At 44.4% G+C, this 20,391-nt stretch overlaps 1 protein-coding gene across 1 annotated transcript; it reads left to right on the top strand.

The window, feature by feature from the left end:
* The first annotated feature begins 221 nt into the window (after positions 1-221).
* zgc:66455 (uncharacterized protein LOC393502 homolog) lies at positions 222-15,088 on the top strand. The gene is made up of 13 exons (XM_063208592.1): positions 222-417; positions 674-701; positions 1,543-1,700; positions 2,012-2,129; positions 3,549-4,484; positions 4,868-4,927; positions 6,694-6,794; positions 9,085-9,143; positions 9,349-9,515; positions 9,762-9,917; positions 12,119-12,316; positions 13,057-13,165; positions 14,305-15,088. The coding sequence occupies exons 1-13, from the start codon at positions 346-348 to the stop codon at positions 14,450-14,452; spliced, it is 2,310 nt and encodes a 769-aa protein (XP_063064662.1). The 5' UTR covers positions 222-345; the 3' UTR covers positions 14,453-15,088.
* Positions 15,089-20,391: the final 5,303 nt, after the last annotated feature.

Here is a 20,391-nt window from a genome sequence, read left to right as displayed (position 1 = left end):
GTAAATATAGGTCGCCCCAGTCAGCTGCAACTTCGAACGTAGGTCGCGTGACCAAATGTGTTACTTTTCTAAGCGGTATCGGATGCGATGCCATGTTACCGCTTGTTGGTTTGGGGTGCCTTCAAATTTTTCATGAATTGAAAGGGTGCCTCGCCTAAAAAAGGTTGAGAAACACTGGGCTAGACTCCGCAGCGGTAACGCGCTAATTGGAGATATATTCCACCTGGTGGCGATTGTCCACGGGAAAGAGATTGAAGTTTCTCAAACAAAACAAGCAACACGCTCACTGGATATCGTTGACATCCGATTTGGAAGTGAAACAACTTGGATAAAACGCGCGTAAAAATGCCGGAGTTACCGTTGGCAATAATATATTCAATTTTGGCCTATGGGCCGATGGTTATTTGCGACAGTATGGTACGTTGTCCGAAATGTGAACTGTATAAGGGTGGATTCCCGCTACACATGCAGGCTTGCTCAAATTCAGTTGCTCAATTAATCAAAACCAAAATGTTGGAAACATTGTGCAGCACATAACGTTTTGGTTTTGATGCATTGCGCAGCTTAAGTGGGACAGTCGAGTCCATGCTGACTGAAATAATAATAGGCTCACTGTGATGAACTTGGGTAGCTTCTTACCGTCGGCTTGTGTGTTTTGTTCTTTGTCTGACAGGCCAGGAATGACCCCAGCAGGTCAACAGGTAAGTTGTTTTCCCTCAGTTATATGGTTATTCACCACCTGACTGTTTGCAATATGGTAGTAGAAAAGAAAATATGAAGAAATATGTCACCATTGGATTGCTGTCTTTGTCATTGCTCTGTAGTTATTTGAGGTCTGCGTGTCTTTCAATGATTTCATGTACCTAGATGGCTAGCTCTTTTTTCAGCTTATGTTCTGGTGCAACAACAGTAATTTATCAGATCAACATTTTCACTCAGCAAATGGAGACATTGATATTTGCGTAACATGTGTAGTGGATATTCCCATTCTTTTGGTTTTCTGTGAAGACTTATATGTTATTATATTTTGCCTATTGTTAAATGTAACATTTTAGTTTTGGATAAATAAAGGATCTCTACTCTAGGCCTACTACTATTTAGTGAAAGTGTGAAAGCCCCTTGGGGAACTCCAACTCCCATTGTCATTGTGACACAGCTCTCCACGAGTGCACACTGCACACATCGCAATTGCATTTATGCCTCACCTGTGCAAGTGGCCCTCAATGGCGCCGCAAGGGAGCAGTGCGGAGGGGACGGTACCAAAGATTCTTTAATTCATTTAGATCGTCTCTGACGGTACCATGCTCAGGGTACCTTAGTCATGGAGGAGGATAGGGGAGAGCTCTGGTTGATTACTACCCCCACCTACTTGGCGGGTTGGGAGTCGAACCGGCAATCTTTGGGCTACAAGTCTGACGCCCTAACCGCTTACCCATGACTTCCCTAGCCCTATTTAAACTGAACACACGTTCATTGTGTTCTTTCTTTCTTTCTTTCTTTCTTTCTTTCTTTCTTTCTTTCTTTCTTTCTTTCTGTATTCAGGTGGTGGAGGAGGATATGGGGCCTCGTCCAGCAAGGAGCGCAATGCCTTCTTCGCCCTGCGCAGCTGCCATCAAATCCTACGCGGGGACACCGGAGAGTTCTTCTCCCCCGACTACCTGTGCTCCAACCCTCCTCTGTGGTGCAACTGGACTATCCAGGTGACGTGATTTAAATCATTTGAATCATTAAATAATGTAACAAATTCTCCCCACTTCAGCTCGTCCTCCCTACCTCCATCCCCCCCACGTCACACATGGTGTGCTGGTACATCAAATTGGTGCGAGCTCATCGTCTCGTGCGTATTTGTGGCCGACTTTAAATGCTCTGTGTTTAATACCACCCACATTGTGACAACAAGTTCTCGCTCACATGCTTCGTCTATGTCGATCGACGGCAACAAAATCGAATGCACCTTCCGTCACATTGCAAGTGTGACACTAACAACTCAGAATGGAGTTTGTCTGTCCAGGTGCCTGCTGGGAAACGCGTGCACATGGTGCTGGAGGACTTCACGCCAGCTGACGCCTGCCACCTCAAGACGGACCAGATCCATGTGGACGAGGCGCCCAGCACTGGTGCTGGAACAGGTACTGTATGTAGGCCTACACTAAACACCAGAAGCGTAAGCTGCATCAAGCCCGTATTTTTCCTGGATCCATGGGACGTCGGGTGAACGACCCTTTAGGAGACCCTCGGTTAGGAGACCTTTGGAGACTTTAGGTTGAGAATAAATGTAGTTCTGGTATCGCAGATCATATGCAAGCCGTCACCAAATGCCACAGATGGAGGAGAAGAAGGAGGGGATAACCGCCCCTTAAGAGACCTAACCACACTCCTTTGCATTGGGTAGGCGGGCTTTGTGGTATGTTACTAGACTAGATGTTTGCGTACGTCATGGGTTCTTCCTCACTTTAATTTGCCAATCAGAGTAGATTAGATTGATTAAATATACATTTTATACATGTCCAAGGGGAAATTCAGGTTCACTACATGCATTTGTCAATGTGGACTGTGAAGGTGCCCAGCAAGGGTTCTGGAACAGGTACACCAAGGGTTCGTCCTGACTTTCATTGTGAATCAAAGGTGCTGTTGACTCATATGGATATTTTGTAAAAGAACAGTTTTGGCCTCTTGTTTACATGTAAATAAGTTTTTGAAATATCCTTTTAATACACTGGTTCTTGCCTAGGCTCTGGTTCTTACTCACGGTCATTGTCAATAAGATTAGATTGGATAGATTAGTTATAAACTTTATTTATGTCAAGAGCTCTTGATGGGTTCCCTCATTTTTGTTCCAGGTTGTACTATATAGATAAGTGGTTCTCCCCCCTGGACATCATCATGAGCATGCCAGCACCCTTTTAGTATTAAAAAATAAAATAGTCTAATGCCCCCTAATGGAAACTTAGAACTGATGATCTGATGTCTACCGATGACTACTGCCGATTACGCCAGAGTTCTATTTTGTCAGAGACACCCCTTGTTTATCTGCTGTGATGAAATTGACCATTCTGTACCTCTGCCAAGGAGGTTATGCTTTAGGTTGCGTTGGTTTGTCTGTCTGTCTGTCTGTCTGTCTGTCTGTCTGTCAGCAGGATAACTCAAAAAGTAATGAACGGATTTTGATAAAACTTTGTGCGGAAGTCCTTACTCAAGATCTTACTCACTCTCTGTTGCATGAAGTGTTTTGATTGGGAATGACTCAACCCAACAAAAATAAAAGTAACTTGGTGAAAATTCTGTAAGAAATTATACAATATTAGAGGAAGGGCAGCACTCCTAGTTACCTTATATTTCATTGCCCATGTCTCTGCCTTGACTCTCCTCAGGTCGAGGCCGCCTCACAGGCAATAACGTATAAAGTAACTAGGAATGCAGTCCTTTCTTTGTTTTGCATTGCCAAACGAAACCAAAAGGAGCTTCTACAAGAGATGTTGGTTGTTAAGAGTAAAAAAAAATCCTTCTCTGTAACGAATTGTGTGTTCTTGTGTCAATTCCATGCTCAGGAGCTGGTTCTGGCACGGGATTGGCTTCTGGCCTGGGTTCTGACGACGGATTGTCTCCCGGCGGTGACCATCGCATCCTGGAGAAGTGCTGGCGGAAGGCAGAGTACGTGTCTCTATCGGAGACTGTGCACGTAGTGCTTCTCATCAGCCGCACTCCAAACGCACCACTCAGAGGGTTCTATGGAACCTTCAAAGCCATCGGTGGGGTTCCGTCTTCCGGAACTGGAACTGTGGAAGCCCCTGGTAATGAGGATCTGGACAAAGAGCAGGAGGCTGCTGAGAAGCTGGGGCCACCTAATGACCCCCATGACCGTAATCACCAACATCACGTTAGTGAAAACGAGAATGAACTACCTGTAGCAACTCCAAGGAGCAAGGCAAAGCCTTCCACATCCTCCTCTGGGAAGGTGGATCACCAGTCTGCTGCTCCCTCTAATGAGCTCATCTCAGAGCAAGGACGTGAGGAAAGCCAAGGGCAAGGTCAAGGTCATGGGGCGGAGAAGGGGAAAGTGAAGTGGGAGAACGTCAGAGGTCCTTCTGAAGGAACTGTACCTGGTGGAGGAGGTCAAGGAGGAGGTGGAGTAGAAGGAGGGAGAGAAAGAGGAGAAGGTGGAGAAAGTAAATCGGGTGACACAAGCTCCTCCACAAAGCCAGGGAACAAGAAGAAGAAGGGCCAACGTCTCCATGGCGACGACCCCAGCTCTGTGACCCCTGCCAAGGACACAGACTCAAGGTCAAAGCCAACTAAAGGTCGTATCGGCAGGTTGGAGGATGATGAGGAATATGTTTTTGTTACTCGGTCACCAGAGTCGCTAGTGTCTCTTACCATGACAACTGTAAGAAGAGATGTTGTTGAGGACAATCATGACTCGCCAAGTGTACCTACACCCAAAGTTCAAGCAGCAAGGAGACCAGGAACAGACAACAATATCAGAGGTGCAAAACCTTTCAACAATTTAGATTTTCTGATTTAAATCATAGACAGATGGATGGAGAGACGGGTCTACTTTATTGATCCCAATATGATATTAAATCAACCGAGTGCTCCAGTCATCCCTGTCCTAGTCTTTCTAAAGTGGGCCAGTTTGCTTCCCAACTTTTATATGTATTTACCACTTGGCTATGCTACATGGAAGTAAAAACAGAAGTAAGTTAACCTGTCCTTCAATATGTTTTTTTAAAATCAGTTTTGAGCCAAATGGTCATAACAGATGATAATGTGCAAAGCAACGCTCTTGTTTTGCTGGGCTGGTCCAGAAGAAGCATAACTGCCTCATATTTGTGTCTCGTCTCATCTTGTTCCTTTTTTTATCAAACAGAGAGAGCAGCACCACACCTGACTCCAATGAATGGCTCTCACCATCTGCACTTGCCTGGAGGTAAGGCCAGATTTGCCAAGAACCTGACTAAGTAGTAATCCAGGTTTAGGTAGTGTTAAACCATCTAACCAACCATCATAAGTGTTTAATTAACCTTTGGCGTCAGACATGCCAAAGCTGAACGGAACGGACGCGAGACGAACGCAGTCTTTCTGCTTAGTTTCGGCTGGTGTGTTCTACTCTGCCTTTCACACTGACAGCGTCGGCGTGCGCGGCCAGTCCTGTTCAAACACCCCTCCCCCAGACAAAGCTAGCGTGCTACTTTGGCATTTATTTGAATGAGACACTGCCGGTCGCCGGCGTGAGAAATACGCTCGAGTTCTATTCTAACTAGGGATGTGCATTTCTGCCAAAAACACTATTCGAAATTCGATGGCCACTATTCGAATGTTATTCGAAATTCGAAAAAAAAAAAAAAAAGTGCGTTTGCTGACTGAGGGACTCCCACCGTCATCCCTTGAAACATGTAGCCTGAATTCCGCCGACGTATCATAAAGAGTTCAATACTTATTTACAGTGGCCTTCCATCTACAGCACCAGGGGGGAGCAATAGCTAGAAAATGCTGTCGAGTGTACGTCCAGCAGCACGTTCACTGGAAGAGGTCTGTGCGTCCGTGACGAGAAATATTTATCATTCCCTTCCCCTCCTTCCATTCTCGTGGCACGACAAAGTAAACCCCACTGATGTAGTTGTTCGCTAGTTGGGCTGCATTAGAACTAGTTAGCAATTGACATTGTTGACAGACAGTATCCCGATTCACACGGCTACAGGGGTGGCTTTTACAAAGTTTGTTTCACAAATCCGAAGCAACGCCATATGAAACGACCCCCAAATAGTTGCAGATTATAGTGTAGTGAGCCAAATAAAATCGCCTCAGATAAGAGTACTCAGCTAGCTTACTTCGTTTGTTAGCTTATCATTATTAGCGTTTTAGAGATACCTGTATTGAAATAACCTGCCATTGTTGACACTGACGTTGGCTAACAGCTACAAGTAGCTTACCTTGCAGAAGTTTACGCTGGTCAAATCAGACGCAAATTGATGTGACATTATTCCCGAACAGTTACAGATGACAGTCCATGTTTAAAAAACCATCACCAATAGCAGATTTACAGTGTCAGCGATTTATTTATGAATGCCCAATGCCCATTCCTGAAATGCACGAGATGCGTGGCTTCTCCCTGGCTGTGTGTGTCGTGTCGGCGGGGGGGCGGGACGCTTTCAGACACACTCGCCTTGCGTGTTGGAAACATTGAGAGTAATTTACTCTCAATGGTTGGAAATGAAAGATGAGCATCGTATCTAGACCTACCAGAGAAATTAGAATACAGGGGAGCTACTAGGTTAATTTAATGTAACCCTGCAGTACTTTTCATTTGTCACTTAACACTGCAAGGGAGGCAAACACAGATTTTTTTTTACTGGCTGGATTTTTTTTATTCGACAGGACTATTCTAAATTCGAAAGGAAAACGAATATTCGAAGGTTCGAATATTCGTGCACATCCCTAATTCTAACTGCCAGCGCTTCTGTTCTCTGGACAGGCAAGCCCCATAGTCTCCTGTGCTTATTTCATTTCAAATAGATAAGCATCTTTCGGGGCTCACGAATGTTAGTTTATCTTTCTGCATTTCATGTTGTCATTGTATTGCTTCGTGGTGTTGGATGGGAGGCTTATTTATTGCGCTCAGTTCATTTTCTTGTGAAATTGATAGTCTGTCTGATGTTTGTGATGGTGACTGCCTGATTCTCACTTCCCCAACAGCCTCTCTGTTCGAGGTGTCACTGGAGGTATCCTTCAACCACCAGCCCGGAGAGAACTGGGATGAGCTGGTCTCGTCTCTGCTGGCTCCAGCCAAGGCCATGGTGAGTGGTCTTCAGCCCTTAGCTACAGCTACAGCTGCAGCGATGACTCACATCAGAGGCAGAATTGAAGCTTTCCAATGTAAACTTTGGACCATCTTTTTGTGAAACTGAAATGGTTCAAAATTAAGATGTATATATGCTACACATTTCTTCATAAACCAAACACAAATCATAAGTGATCAATTCCGTATTAAGGCTGTTTAATCATACATTTTAGCATACATGCAACATAGCATAGCTACGGAAATTTAGCATCACTAGGGAAACTGACTGAACTTATTATTTGAGAGATTAGCAATAAAGGCGACCACGTGACCGTACCTAAACACATACCACACCTGACATGTGGCTTTGTCAGCATTGCATGACGCCACTGCCCCTGTAACTGAGGTGATTGTTGCTAGTTCATCATCATGCAGGGCGCTAGCCCGACACCTACCAGTCAACACTCTAGTTTGGGCATGGGGGGCACAACACTACCACTGAGCTGAAAGACGAGTCCGATTGCTCAGCGCTACTGATACTGTAAGAGGCTTCAGGAGGGAGGTTTTCTAATGTTCAACGCCAAACACTCGCTAGTTGGCCTCCGTTACACCTCAGCCAGGGCCGCGTTATCCTATGGTGCAACCGGTGCTGCAGCACCGGGCCCCGCCACTAGAGGGGGCCCCGGACGTCGTGAGATTGGAAAATATGAAACGATATTTGAGACAATCAATTGTACTTTTGACGCATTTCGCCATCCGTAGGCAAGCAGAGGCGCATATGCATATCTTGTCACCAGGCTAGACAGGCAGCTTGGGCCCCCAAGACTGTAGCTGGGGAACAGTAGTGGCGATTTGTTACAAGTGTTCTTTCTTTTTAATTCTCGCTTGGCCCCCCTACTGAGCCTAGAATCGCCTCTGCACGCAGGAATCGGAGAATGCACGCAGGAATCGGAGGTCGTAACTTATCATTTCAGTCAGATGCTTCTGGTTGTGTGCCACCAGTGAAAACGGTGGTCAATAATTTTATAGTTTGATGATGGGCTACTGTCTAAAAAAGATGTGAGAAACTCGGCGTCAGCACTTGCTTCAGATTGTACGGATAAACTTCAGCCCGGGATGGATTAACGCATTGAAGAGAAGGTTGGCAACGTTATCCATTTTTGGTCAGTGTTATAATCGCTTTTTGTAATTGTTGCATAGCGATCATGGACTTGTGCAATCATGTAGGCTTAAGCTAAGCAAACAGAGCACAGCACACCAACCTAACTTTATCTTATTCTATTGTTAAAACATGGGGAAATAAATCACGCACCCAACTGCATTCGCGAAACAAAAGTCTTGCATGGCGCCGCGAGGACCACTTCTGAGGTGTTTTTTAAAAAGTGTTCACAATAATGCTACGTAGCAAGTGCACCAACCAGCACTCAAAGTTCTGACAGTCTGACAACAACAGGGCAAGCCAATCTAGCAAACACTAAAATGATATAGGCTAGTCGCATTTCCCTAAAGCACTGTAATAGGTCTAATGTCGATGCTCTGTCAGCGTATATCTTTGCGTTCGGCTTTGTGTTCAGTTAAAACATGCCTGGGTACCACTCGCGGATTGTTCAGTTAGCAAGTGGCTCTTATCTGGGAGGGGAAAAAAACTTGCGTGATACATCCACATCCACATCTAAACATTTGGCCTACGAGTTTGCACCGTCATCTACTGTAATGATTGCACACTATTGCATTGTAATGCACCATCTAGATGAAAACCGCTGACTTCTTAATTGGTACATTTTGAGGGGATTTCGTGACAGCTTCACTTTGCTGTGGTTCGCTGCTAAGGGGATTCCCCTTCCTCGCGTCAAGCGACAGCTGAGTAGGCTACTTTCCTTTGACAGACAGCCAGTCTTTCCAAGGCCATTGGAAGTTACATTAATTAACACGTGTTTCCCACGACGGTTTCGATTCGACAAATTGGTCGGCAGCAACGTAGCAAAAATAAGAGACTTTTGGTTGTGCTTCTGTTTGGTAGTTCTAGCTGAGCCGACGTTTACTCTGCTAAACGGTAGTGCACAGAATCTCCTCCCTGTCAGCTGGCTAGGTTTCCAATGACTTGCGTTGCGACTAGTGAACTCAGCAGGGGGTTCCGCGCACCCTTTTTTTGTGTTGGAGTAGAACGTGTAGCCTGGGTTGTTTCATGCGTTTTGAATAGGCTATGGCTCATAATAATGTGGTGTAGGGGCCCCGGATTGCGTCTGCACCGGGCCCCGGCGAGGGTTAACGCGGCCCTGACCTCAGCTGGTTTTTATTCTTTTTAGGTTAAAGAGCAGCTGGTGAGATATGCCCCAAAAGCCGTCTCATCCAAGAGGATCAAGAGGTGAGTTTCAGCTTTTACCCGCCTTTTTAAAATATATTTTTTTAGGGCCTTTGTGCCTTTATTAGTAATGGGACAGTGAGCGAGGGAAAGGAAATGAGTGGGGAGAGAATAGGGTTTGTTTTGCCTTTCGATGGAAGGCCATAATAAAAAGAAATGGAAAAAAATCTTTATGACATTTTTGCCATATCGCCCACCCCTACCTCAGGTTGAGTTCGGGGGCCCTCTTCCTGCTCTGGATTCATTTTGGCGAGGGGCAGGACAGTCCTCAGACCCGCGGGGGCTTCCATGCCACAGTGGAGGGGCTGAAGGGGCGTGGCCTGCTGCCACAGGGGGAGGGGACGGAGGGTGTCATCTCCTATGTCACAGTCTCAGGTAAGGAAGTGTTCTGTCATTTCTGCTTTTTTCTTGTTTGCTGATTTTTGTTTGTTTTGTTTGATTGTGTTTTCTAATTGGCTGACTGATGAGTTGGGAGTCAGCGTTGTGCAACTGTTGACTCAAATGTGTCTAGTTTCTCTGATTGATATCCATCCTACTGAATGATGTAAGAGTCGCAGAGTAAGAATTTAGAACCCGGTACGTTTTGTACTCGCACACGCATCAATAACTCTCTCTCATCAGATGTGAATGAGTGCGGTACCCACCTGTCGCAGTGTGACGTACATGCGGAGTGTGTGAACCGCTTCGGCTCCTACGCCTGCCGCTGTCGCCATGGATACCTGGACATGTCTCGCTCCGGACCTGGAGGAACCGTCTGCATAGACCCCTCCTCTACAGGTGAGTGTGTGTCTAGACCTGGAGGAGAACCGTCAGTATAGACCCCTCCTCTACAGGTGAGTGTGTGTCTAGACCTGAAGGAGAACCGTCAGTATAGACCCCTCCTCTACAGGTGAGTGTGTGTCTGGACCTGGAGGAGAACAGTCTGCATAGACTCCTCCTCTACAGGTGAGTGTGTGTCTAGACCTGGAGGAGAACCGTCAGTATAGACCCCTCCTCTACAGGTGAGTGTGTGTCTAGACCTGGAGGAGAACCGTCAGTATAGACCCCTCCTCTACAGGTGAGTGTGTGCAGAGAATCTCTAACAGGGAGAAGGTTCAGTCTGATAGGTTCCCATTAACCATTGTAACCAGCAGAGGTGGAAAGAGTACTAAAATATTGTACTCAAGTACAAGTACTGTTACTCTGTTGAAAATGTACTCAATACCAGTAAATTTACCAGTCAAAAAATCTACTCAAGTAAAAGTAAATAATTTGAAATGTACTTTGAGTAAAAGTAAAAAGTTACTTTTTTTAAGCAATCTGCGTTTTCTGCCTCTACTCTGATGTGCAAGGGGTGCACTGGATTTAGGAAGAACAGCCAATGTTGATCTCCTCTGAGTTAAGTGAATCTCCATCGTCAGCCTCCATGTCAGCCATCATCGTTTGAGTGAGAGAGAGGTTGCACGTGGCAACTCTTTGTAAACTAGGCTAATTCTAGAGCTAGAGCACAACGCTTAGCATCCTAAACTCATCAGAACGCGTTTTTTCCGCCACTGTTTTCTTTTTTTTCACTCAGTAACGATTGTGCTGTAAAATGTACCAAAGTATATTACCCAAAAGAAAATGTACTTAAGTAAAAGTAAAATTACAGAATTTTAAAAGTAATTTAAGAAGTACAAGTACACAAAAAAAGCTACTCAATTACAGTAACGCGAGTAAAGTAATTAGTTACTTTCCACCTCTGGTAACCAGTTAGCTTTGCATGCATACTGGAGTAACTATGGAGTGTCCACTAGTTGGCGAGCGCCGGTAAGTCCTTCATGTGGGAAAATGTATGGAATGGAAAGGGGAATCCTTTGCTAAATACACTGCTACTGCGATTTCCAGTCACAAATATGAACAACAAAACATTCCTGGTAAGCACTATGACTGTTGTTTAACAATAGACTGTATTGACAAATCGTTCAGGTGTGTAGTTTTACAGCAGGTTAGAAGATTTCAACCTGTACTCGCTAGCATCCCACTAATGTTTATGGGTTTGGCCCCATAAAAATTGAGCTTTGTGACCCAGTATATAACAATCTAGTGGCGCAAAATAATCGAAACGCTACTCAAATGGGGTCTTATTATTTCTAGCTTCGAACTTAATATCAATATTTCAGGACAAAAAAATATTAAAAATCCCAAAAATTATAATGGTAGAAAACTCCATTGACACCCATTCATTTTGCACTTAGATAGGATTAGGGTTAGCCAGTTGTGTCTAGTTCCGTGAGTGAACACCCCCTGGTGTGTGTCAGTATAGACCCTTCCTCTACAGGTGAGTGTGTGCCTGCATAGACCCCTCCTCTACAGGTGAATATGTGTTTGGACTTGGCTCTTGGCTCTTGTCATGGTTAAGTTTGGGAACCCCTGCCCTGAAGTACGTACTATCTCTCCTCAATTTACTCCTTCTAGTAGAGCATATAAGCATATTTTGCTTATCTTAGCATATTTTGCAGCATGTTTTGAACCTATAGCTTTTGCCTGCCACCTTGACGGGTAACATTTTCTTTGGTGTGACAAACTGCAGTTGCATCAATTGTTTGTATTTAAATGCAAGAATATCATAAAGGGAAAAAACGAACATAGGGTAGAAGAAAGGCTAAATGGCTAGTGACTGAGGAAAACCACTAGCCACAGTGGCGGTGAGCAAAAAAAATTAACATCAAGCCCTGTGTAGTACATCTCTAAAGATACTCTCCTCCAGGCTGTTCGTTGTCTCCTTAAAAGGCATCCACTGTGTGTCACAGTATCTCAAACAGTCACACAAAGTTATTGTTGTCAATTTTACTGACTTGAAACCCCATAGGCCTATCCTCTCCTCATTTCCTCTAAAACAGTTTGGTCCTTCTCCCCCCACCCACTCTCTCAGTCCTCCTAAAAGGCACCTACTGCATGTCAGGTATTTCTGAAGTGACATCATATCTCTTTCAATCTTCCTCTCTTCTCCTCTCTAGGTTGTTCCTTGTCTCCTCCCGCTCTCCTGAAAGGTGTCTACTGCGTCTGTTTCCTCCTGGGCCTGCTGCTCTTTTCAGTGTTGCTCGCGCTGGTTGCAATGTGGCGCCGCCGCCACCAGGGGGCCTTCACGCTCCACTGCCAGGGCAGTTGCCCCAGCCATGGCAGCGGCCTGACCGGGGTAGCGACTCCACCAGCCGGTGTGTATACACTTATGGTCCATGGGCATCATGGGTAATAACAAATGAAACGAGAAAGGGGTGCACCTTGCACCAAGTGTCTTATTTACACAGGCACGTTTCGGCGTGTGCAACAGGTTGCTCACTAAAGAAGGCGTTTGTGCAAATAAGACACTTGATGCAATGCACGTCCCCTTTTTGTTTCATTTTAAGTTATTCATTTGAGCCAGCAGCACCCTCAAAGTAATTATTGAACGCTGAGTGAAGCCTGCCCGCTCGCCACAATTGGCTTTCATGGGAATACATTATCAAGCAAGTTTCAAGTTTATTTATTTGAAACTGAACTGAAAGTTGAAGATCTTAATGACATCTTAAACCACACAATTTGTTGATGGTCCCTTGAAAAAAAACTTGTAGAGAATGACAGAGAAAACTACAGTAATATATATATATATATATTTTAATCGATAATGTTGATGCCTTTCATTTTGTTTGGCATGTGCCTTACATCAGCTCTATGACCCCAAAGTGCTACAATGGAAATGCATCATTTAATTTGCACATACTGCATTTACATCTGGTACATATTGCACTGCTGGTATTTGCCCTTCTGATTATATCTGGTTGTGGTATGAATGTAACTGCAATACTGCATTTGATTACACTCCTTAGTATTAGCTGTTTTTGTCATTCTGTTCTCATGTATATAATAATAATGAAGTTGAAAATAATATAATAATCTGGTTGTTTGTCTGGTTCAGGATGCTGTAACCACAGATTCTGCTGCTGTGAAGGTTCGGGAAGGAGAGGCGGGTGTATGAATGCGGAGAAGCCTTTGCCCCCTCCACCACCCCCACCACCTATGGGAAGGTATGCTCTTTTTTTGGGGGTTAACACTTCACTTGACGCCAGCATCATATGCATGACATGAGGGTGTCATAATAGTGTCAAAACAGTGACATGACACAGTCAGTCATAAGCATTGTCAATGTCATAAATGCTTTATGGTCATGAAAAGTTTACATTGTTAGGGCTGTCTTTACCATAACCGAATATCACTCAATGAAAGTTATAAAATGTTTGACATTGACAATGTTTGACACATGCATGACTGCGTTGTAACACTGTAATGATACTTGTGTCATGCATATGACGCCAGCATCAAATTAAGTGTTAATATTTTTTTCTATCTCATGTCAGTGTTTGTAATTGTTGTATACCTTTCAAAGTATCCTGTCACTTGGCTGTATTATTGTATGTTCTGTACAAGTGCTCTGTGCAAGTATCTTGTAATGAGCTTTAAATAATTATTTGGAGGTAGGGTGCGCAGATCCACAAGTAGTTGTCCAGGTGCCAGACAAAAGGTAGTAGGTAGTGTGATGAAGCGGTCTGTACACTGTGTATTAACTCCAAAAATACTTTATTTCATTTTAACATATGGCAACGTTTCGATCCAACAGCGGTCTCTCAGGCGAGAGACCGCTTCATCACACATTAAATAATTATTTAAATAATTTATTCTTTTTAATGTCTTACTCAGGATTTGGTTCATATCACGATTTTTGACCTACGTTTCGATACACCCCATGATTTTTGAAAATCTATGGTACAATAAGTTACAAGAATCTTCTAATTATGTTTAAAAAATTAAAACAATAATACGGGTTAAGATTAGAAGTTTGGAAGCACTATCACATTTTATGTGGTTGTTTTCTGAACTGGAAAGGCAACAAAACTTCAAAAGGCATATTACGATACTGTCTCCTTGCATCGTGATACAGTATCATGACTCTGCATATCGCGATTTCTCGGTTTGATACAATATCGTTACAGCCCCTATACGCTATATACTTTCACTGCATACCTAACCTACCTAATCGTTAACTATACATAATGTTACATGCCCTTACACACTTTATCTAACTCTGCCTAATTAATTACATTACATTACATTACATGAAGGGCACGTCAGTAAGATAACGTGTATCCTTTTCTTTTCGTTATTCCAGGTGTGCTAAGGACGGAGGATGTGGGAAAGGGAAAGGCAACGACCCTCCACTGCTGCACTACGGGCCTCTGACCGTTACTGAGGGGGAGTCGACGGGGGAGGAGGGCTGGGGGGTCTCGGACACCAGAGCGGACCACTGCACTGTCTGAAACTGATGCTGATGATGGTCCATCATCCTCATTACACTCACCGTATACTTCACACACTCACTGACACAGATCTGTAAAAAAAAATGCTACTGCACCTTCCTCACCAACTGTAATGACCAAAGATGTTGTTTGACTCTGTCCTGTCCAGTCCAGTCATTCAATACAAAATCATTTACCAACTCGTACTCTCTCACCAACCGTAAAGACCAAATATGTCATGGGATTCTATCCTATACCATTCATTCCACACACAGTCATGTACCTCACTCACTCGATCCATATTCATAAAGACTGAATTTGTGCATACGATATTGTTTCCAACCTTTCAAAAGACTGGGCTGGATTGTATTCTGTTTGAATTTGTTTATTAATTGATTAGGTGATTTAATAATAAGTATAATAGTTTGCGATATGTTTTGTATGTTGTTGTTTGTGTTTGGACAAGGTAAAAAGAAAGATGTTTTTCAGGATTTACTGCTTATCATTTTGATGAAGTTTTATTCGGCTGTATTATTTTTCAAATGTTCAAATTCTTCAGACATTACTTCATGTGGACTACAGTTTAAGGGTGGGTTTGGGTGATGAACTAAAATTGGTCAGAAGTGAAAAGACACTAATAAATGGAAATGCTATTGTAATTGTTTTGTTTTAGCAATGTTGTATACTGCCTGTGTGTCTGGGTTGATGGTGGGAGCCAGTGGCCTGCACTGACATTTTGGGGGGCAGGTGCTTGAGCGTGTGTGGGGGGCATGTGGGTGGATTCCAAGGGCTTCCGCACACCGGCTCTGGCAAAGTGATGAGCACTGCTCAGCTAAAATTCGATTCCATTGTTTTCAATAGAACCACGCACACTGGCGATGTCGGATAGCAATTAGAGACGAGTTCTATTTTGTCGGCGCCGCCCATTGACTATCAATGCAATGTTCGTGTGAAATTGGGTGTGGGGTTCCGAATTCTGTCGGAAGCAAAAGTGCGCCGCACTTTGTCGGAGCCAATGTGCAGCCGGCCTTAGTCTCTTGTCCTCCCTTGCTCACTTGCCTCCTCGTGGCCTTGTGATGACGTCACCGACAACATCATTGTATTTCAATATTTCGCAAAAATTGTTATGGCTAGGCCTACAGAGGGGAACACCTATGAATTAATGGGTGCAGGGTTCTAAATTTACAGCAGCCAACCGGCTAAATAAAATTTCAGCTCAGCTGGTAGAAAAGACCAACTTACTAGCACAGGGGTGCTCAAACTGTGGTACGTGTACCACTGGTGGTACTTGAGACATCTCTGGTGGTACTTGGAAGAATTCATTTTTTTTTTGTGCATTGATTGGAAGGCTGATCAAGTTGTTGCAGTGGAAAATGTCTCTTGTCACACATTTTGAAATATTGAACTCATGTGAATCTGAAAACATAATGCAGAATAATACTAGGCAAGCAAGACATTTAAAAACAAACTTGCACTGAATGTGACCGTAGCGTAGCAGTTGATTCCGTTATGAACCTCTCCTGTATTGACTGGCAAAAGTGAATATGGAAGGCCTTTGCTGCAATATTCTAATGTTGGTTGTCAAGGTGGTACTCGGAGAGCTCAATATTTTCTCGGCATCTCAGCTCAATATTACTTCACACAAAAAGTTTGAGAACCACTGTACTAGCACATTGACCTATTTAGTGAGTGTGTTTGGCTAGTGAGATTAACATCTACTAGCCATTTTGGGTGGTGATGAAAAAAATAATTTTGGGTCCTACTACATGGGTGTGTAAGAGACCTAGCTCCTAACTTGATGCCCTCTGGCACCGGTTTTACTTCCTATATAGTATATAGTTATTTTCTGTGTGCGTGTACGCTGCTCCCAGAGACTGTAGATAAGGTAGAGATGGTTCATAAGGAGTTTCTTCTGCAATCAATATGACAAAAGCGGTCATCATACGGCTGCCATACCCCTTAAGGAGACTGAGAGAATGAATGGAGATCATTCAATGGAAAGTCACGCACATTTAGGAGACCTGAGTTGACCCCACTTTGTTGCATTGGTGATGTGGTGTAATTCATCTTGGATACCGTATTGAAAATCTTTGCTAGTTATTATACGTAGTGTGTGTGTCTGCGTCTGTGTATGCTGCCATGTCTTTACCTGATCCCCTCTGCCATTGACTAGTCAGGGCTTTTGAATTAACACCAGCCAACCCACTAAATGCTGGTGAAATATCAGTTTGGCTAGTAAGATTAACATCTACTAGCCATTTTGGCTGGTGGTGAAAAAAAGTGAATTCAGGTCCCTTATTGTAGTTATTGTAAGTGTGTGTGTGTGTGTGTTGCTATGCCTTTACCCAGGGGTGTCAAACTTGTTTCGGTCCAGGGGCCACATACAGCCAGTTTAGTCTTACATGGGCCGGACCAGTAACGTAATTGCAAAATATCACAACTTACTGCAAGCCGGAATAACATTGCAGTCAATTATCTCAAGGTGCACGACAGCAGGAATATCAGACGCATTGACTGTGAAGGACGAGCAAAATAATGTTCTCAAGTATTGAAAACCTGCAGCGACTTTGGCAGGAGACTCTTCTTTTTGACACTTAATTTTTTCCCCTTTACAAGCCTGGTGCCGGTTTGAACCATATAGCGGGCCGCATCCAACCCCTGGCCTTGTGTTTGACAACCCTGCCTGTACCTGTTTCCCGCTGGCGTTAAGTGTATTTCCTGTCTCCTCTCGTACTGTGAGGTGTCTTATTTCAACTGCGTTTTGTCAGGGCCTCCTCTCATCTTGTCACATCCACTGGTGTGTGTGTGTGTGCGTGTGTGTGATCACTTCAATATGCCAGCTCTCATCTCCACATAGGCCGTGTGTGTGTGTGTGTGTGCGTGCGTGCAAGTACGAGAGAGTCATGGCTCTCAAATGTGTCAGCTCTCATCCTTGCATGCCTTCTGTGTGTGTATGGATCTCAGATACGCCTGACCCCCACAGAGCCTTTGTAGTGTGTGTGTGTGTGTGTGTGTGTGTGCGCGCGTGCGTGCGTGCGCGTGCGTTGTCAGTCATAGCCTGTGTATTGTGTGGGTGTCAGTAGCGTGGTTATCGCGAGTCAAGACCCTGCTTAGAATACCAGACGGAAGAAGAAGAAACTGAACATGTGTGTGTGTGTGTGTGTGTGTGTGTCGTCATAGCCTCTATTTTCTGGTGTGTGTGTGTGTGTGTGTGTGTGTGTGTGTGTGTGTGTGTGTGTGTGTGTGTGTGTGTGTGTGTGTGTGTGTGTGTGTGTGTGTGTGTGTGTGTGTGTGTGTGCTGATGCTTGAAAGTGTGCCCGTGTATTGTGTGGGTGTCAGTAGCGCGGTTAGCGGGAGTCAGGACCCTGCTTAGAATACCAGGCGGAAGAAACTGCACTGAACTCAACATTTGCATAATGTCAGAATGGATGTATTCACTATACGGGACTCAAAAGGCTTTTCCCCCCTTCGCTACTGCAGGTATTGCTAATGAATGGTCTTCAGATGTCATTGTACAAGTGTGTGTGTGTGTGTGTGTGTGTGTGTGTGTGTGTGTGTGTGTGTGTGTGTCTGTGTGTGTGAGAGACAGAGAGAGCGTGAGTGAGAGAAAAATTGTGTGTGTAATTGTGTAGCAGCATAGTGATACAAATGTAGGGAGAGAGAGTGTGTGTGTGCGTGTGTGTGTGTGTGTGTGTGTGTGTGTGATAGAGGTAGAAAATGTGTTTGTAAGTGTGTCAACAGAAAGAGACTGTGTGTATGCGTGTGTGTGTGTGTGTGTGTGTGTGTTCGTTCCAGCACAGCAAGGGGTTAATGCGTTTTTTTCTCCATTATGCAGACGTCCACAGAAATGAAATGAAATGCCACTTGATCTGCCTGCCACCCCACCGCCTGCCATGACACACTCTTAAAGCCTTTTAAAACGTACTGCCACACACACACACACACACACACACACACACACACACACACACACACACACACACACACACACACACACACACACACACACACACACACACACACACAGCCATACTTCTGTTGACACATGCGCACACACACACACTCTCTCACACACACACAGCCATACTTCTGCACACACACATACAGTACACACACAAACTCACACACACACACATACACAGCCACTTATATGTACACATTGAACGGAGAAAGTAAATGCAGATCCGCCTGCCACCACTGCAAGAACACACTCCCAAAGCCTTTTTAAATGTAGGCTACTGCGCGCGCGTGCACTCACGCACGCACGCACGCACGCCTCACGCACACACACACACACACACACACACACACACCAGAGCAGAATGAGAAAATGGCGAACTGAGACCTGTGTGCCCTGTTGCTTTCCTTCATTCGTCTTACTGAAAAGAAGGAATGAAAGGAGAGTTTTTAACATTTGACAGAAGAATGGGAGGAAAAAATATATTTGAAGGGGGAAAATGGAAATGGAGACACTCACACATAGCACATAGCAATAGATGCACATACACACACTCTCTCACACACACACACAATGAACACCACAAGACAAGTCACACACACAAGTGTACATAACCATAGCCGCACTTACAGAGACGTGCACACACACACAGCATGAAAACAGAGTGAGATGCACAGACACGACATAACCATAGCTATCCTCACACACACACACACACACATCCATATCCACACTTACACACATATGGTTATGAAAGCATGAAAACAGTGAGATGCACAGACACATAGCCACACACAACCATAGCCACACACACACACACACATCCATATCCACATTTACGGTTAGAATGGGCCATTGTGTCAGAGGAGTCTGATGAAACCCAATAGTCCTCAGCAGCTTATCAACCCCCCCCCCCAAAACTCAAACACCACCCTACTAATCCCCCGGTTTCTCTAGACGTGTGTGCGTGTGTGTGTGTGTCTACGCATCCGTGTGCTTTGTGCGCACATGCGTACATGTGTGCGTGTGTGGGCATGTAGAGCCTTGATTGTGTGTGTGTAATATAATTGCATGGGCGTATAGGTATTTGTTTGTCCATGAATGTGTGTGTTTTAATTCAGTCACATTAATTTACATGCACTCCGGGTGTGTTTTCTAATAGAACATTTATATACTGTATGTACGGTATGTGTGCAGAGGTCTGATGGCTTGTGTGTGTGCATACCAGTGCATATCCTGTGTGTATGCTTGTGTAACCCCTCATATAATCTGTGTTGTGTTGTCGATGAATGCATGCAATGATGAGGAGACGTGGGGTACCATGCTGCAGATTTATTGGCCGGGGACACACAGTCACATTGGGACTTGGCAGGGCAGTGCGGGTCTGCATACATGTGAACGATGCGCTGGGCTCAGTCTTTTAAAACTGAGTGCACAGTAATGGACAAAGTATATATACAGGGGTTGGACAAAATAACTGAGACACCTGTCATTTTAGTTTCATTTAGTTCATCTTCCGTCCACAGTTAATCATGTTGGATGTGATTCATCCTTCTTGGTGGGATGCAGACATTACCTTGGATACTGTGGCTCTTGATACATGGCAAAGACTTGCTGTCTCGGTCAAAGATGCAACAGTTACACACGTACCAAGAATTTCTCCTTTTTGAACTCTGACATGTGCCCCATAATGTTGTGTGCAATTTTACCTTAGCAGGGTAATCTTACCCTGCTAATTGAACCTTCACACTTCACTTTACTGGTGCAAAGCCATTAATGAAGATTGGCCAACAGGCTGGTCCACTTGAGCCATGGAATTTACAGCACAAAAATGACAGGTGTCTGTGTTATTTTGTCTAACCCCTGTACTGTACAAATTTTAGCACAAACACACAGTCACTTTGGGAGCAGGGCAGTGCGGGTCGACAGTACATTTGAACAATGCTAATGGGGAGACATCAGTGGAATATTAGCTATCTGCACATGTTACGTATGTCAAAAC

Source organism: Engraulis encrasicolus, chromosome 1 (genome assembly GCF_034702125.1).
Source record: "Engraulis encrasicolus isolate BLACKSEA-1 chromosome 1, IST_EnEncr_1.0, whole genome shotgun sequence".
Lineage (NCBI taxonomy): Eukaryota > Metazoa > Chordata > Actinopteri > Clupeiformes > Engraulidae > Engraulis > Engraulis encrasicolus.
Note: the sequence above shows the minus strand (reverse complement) of the source record. Positions and strands in the feature narration are given on the sequence as shown.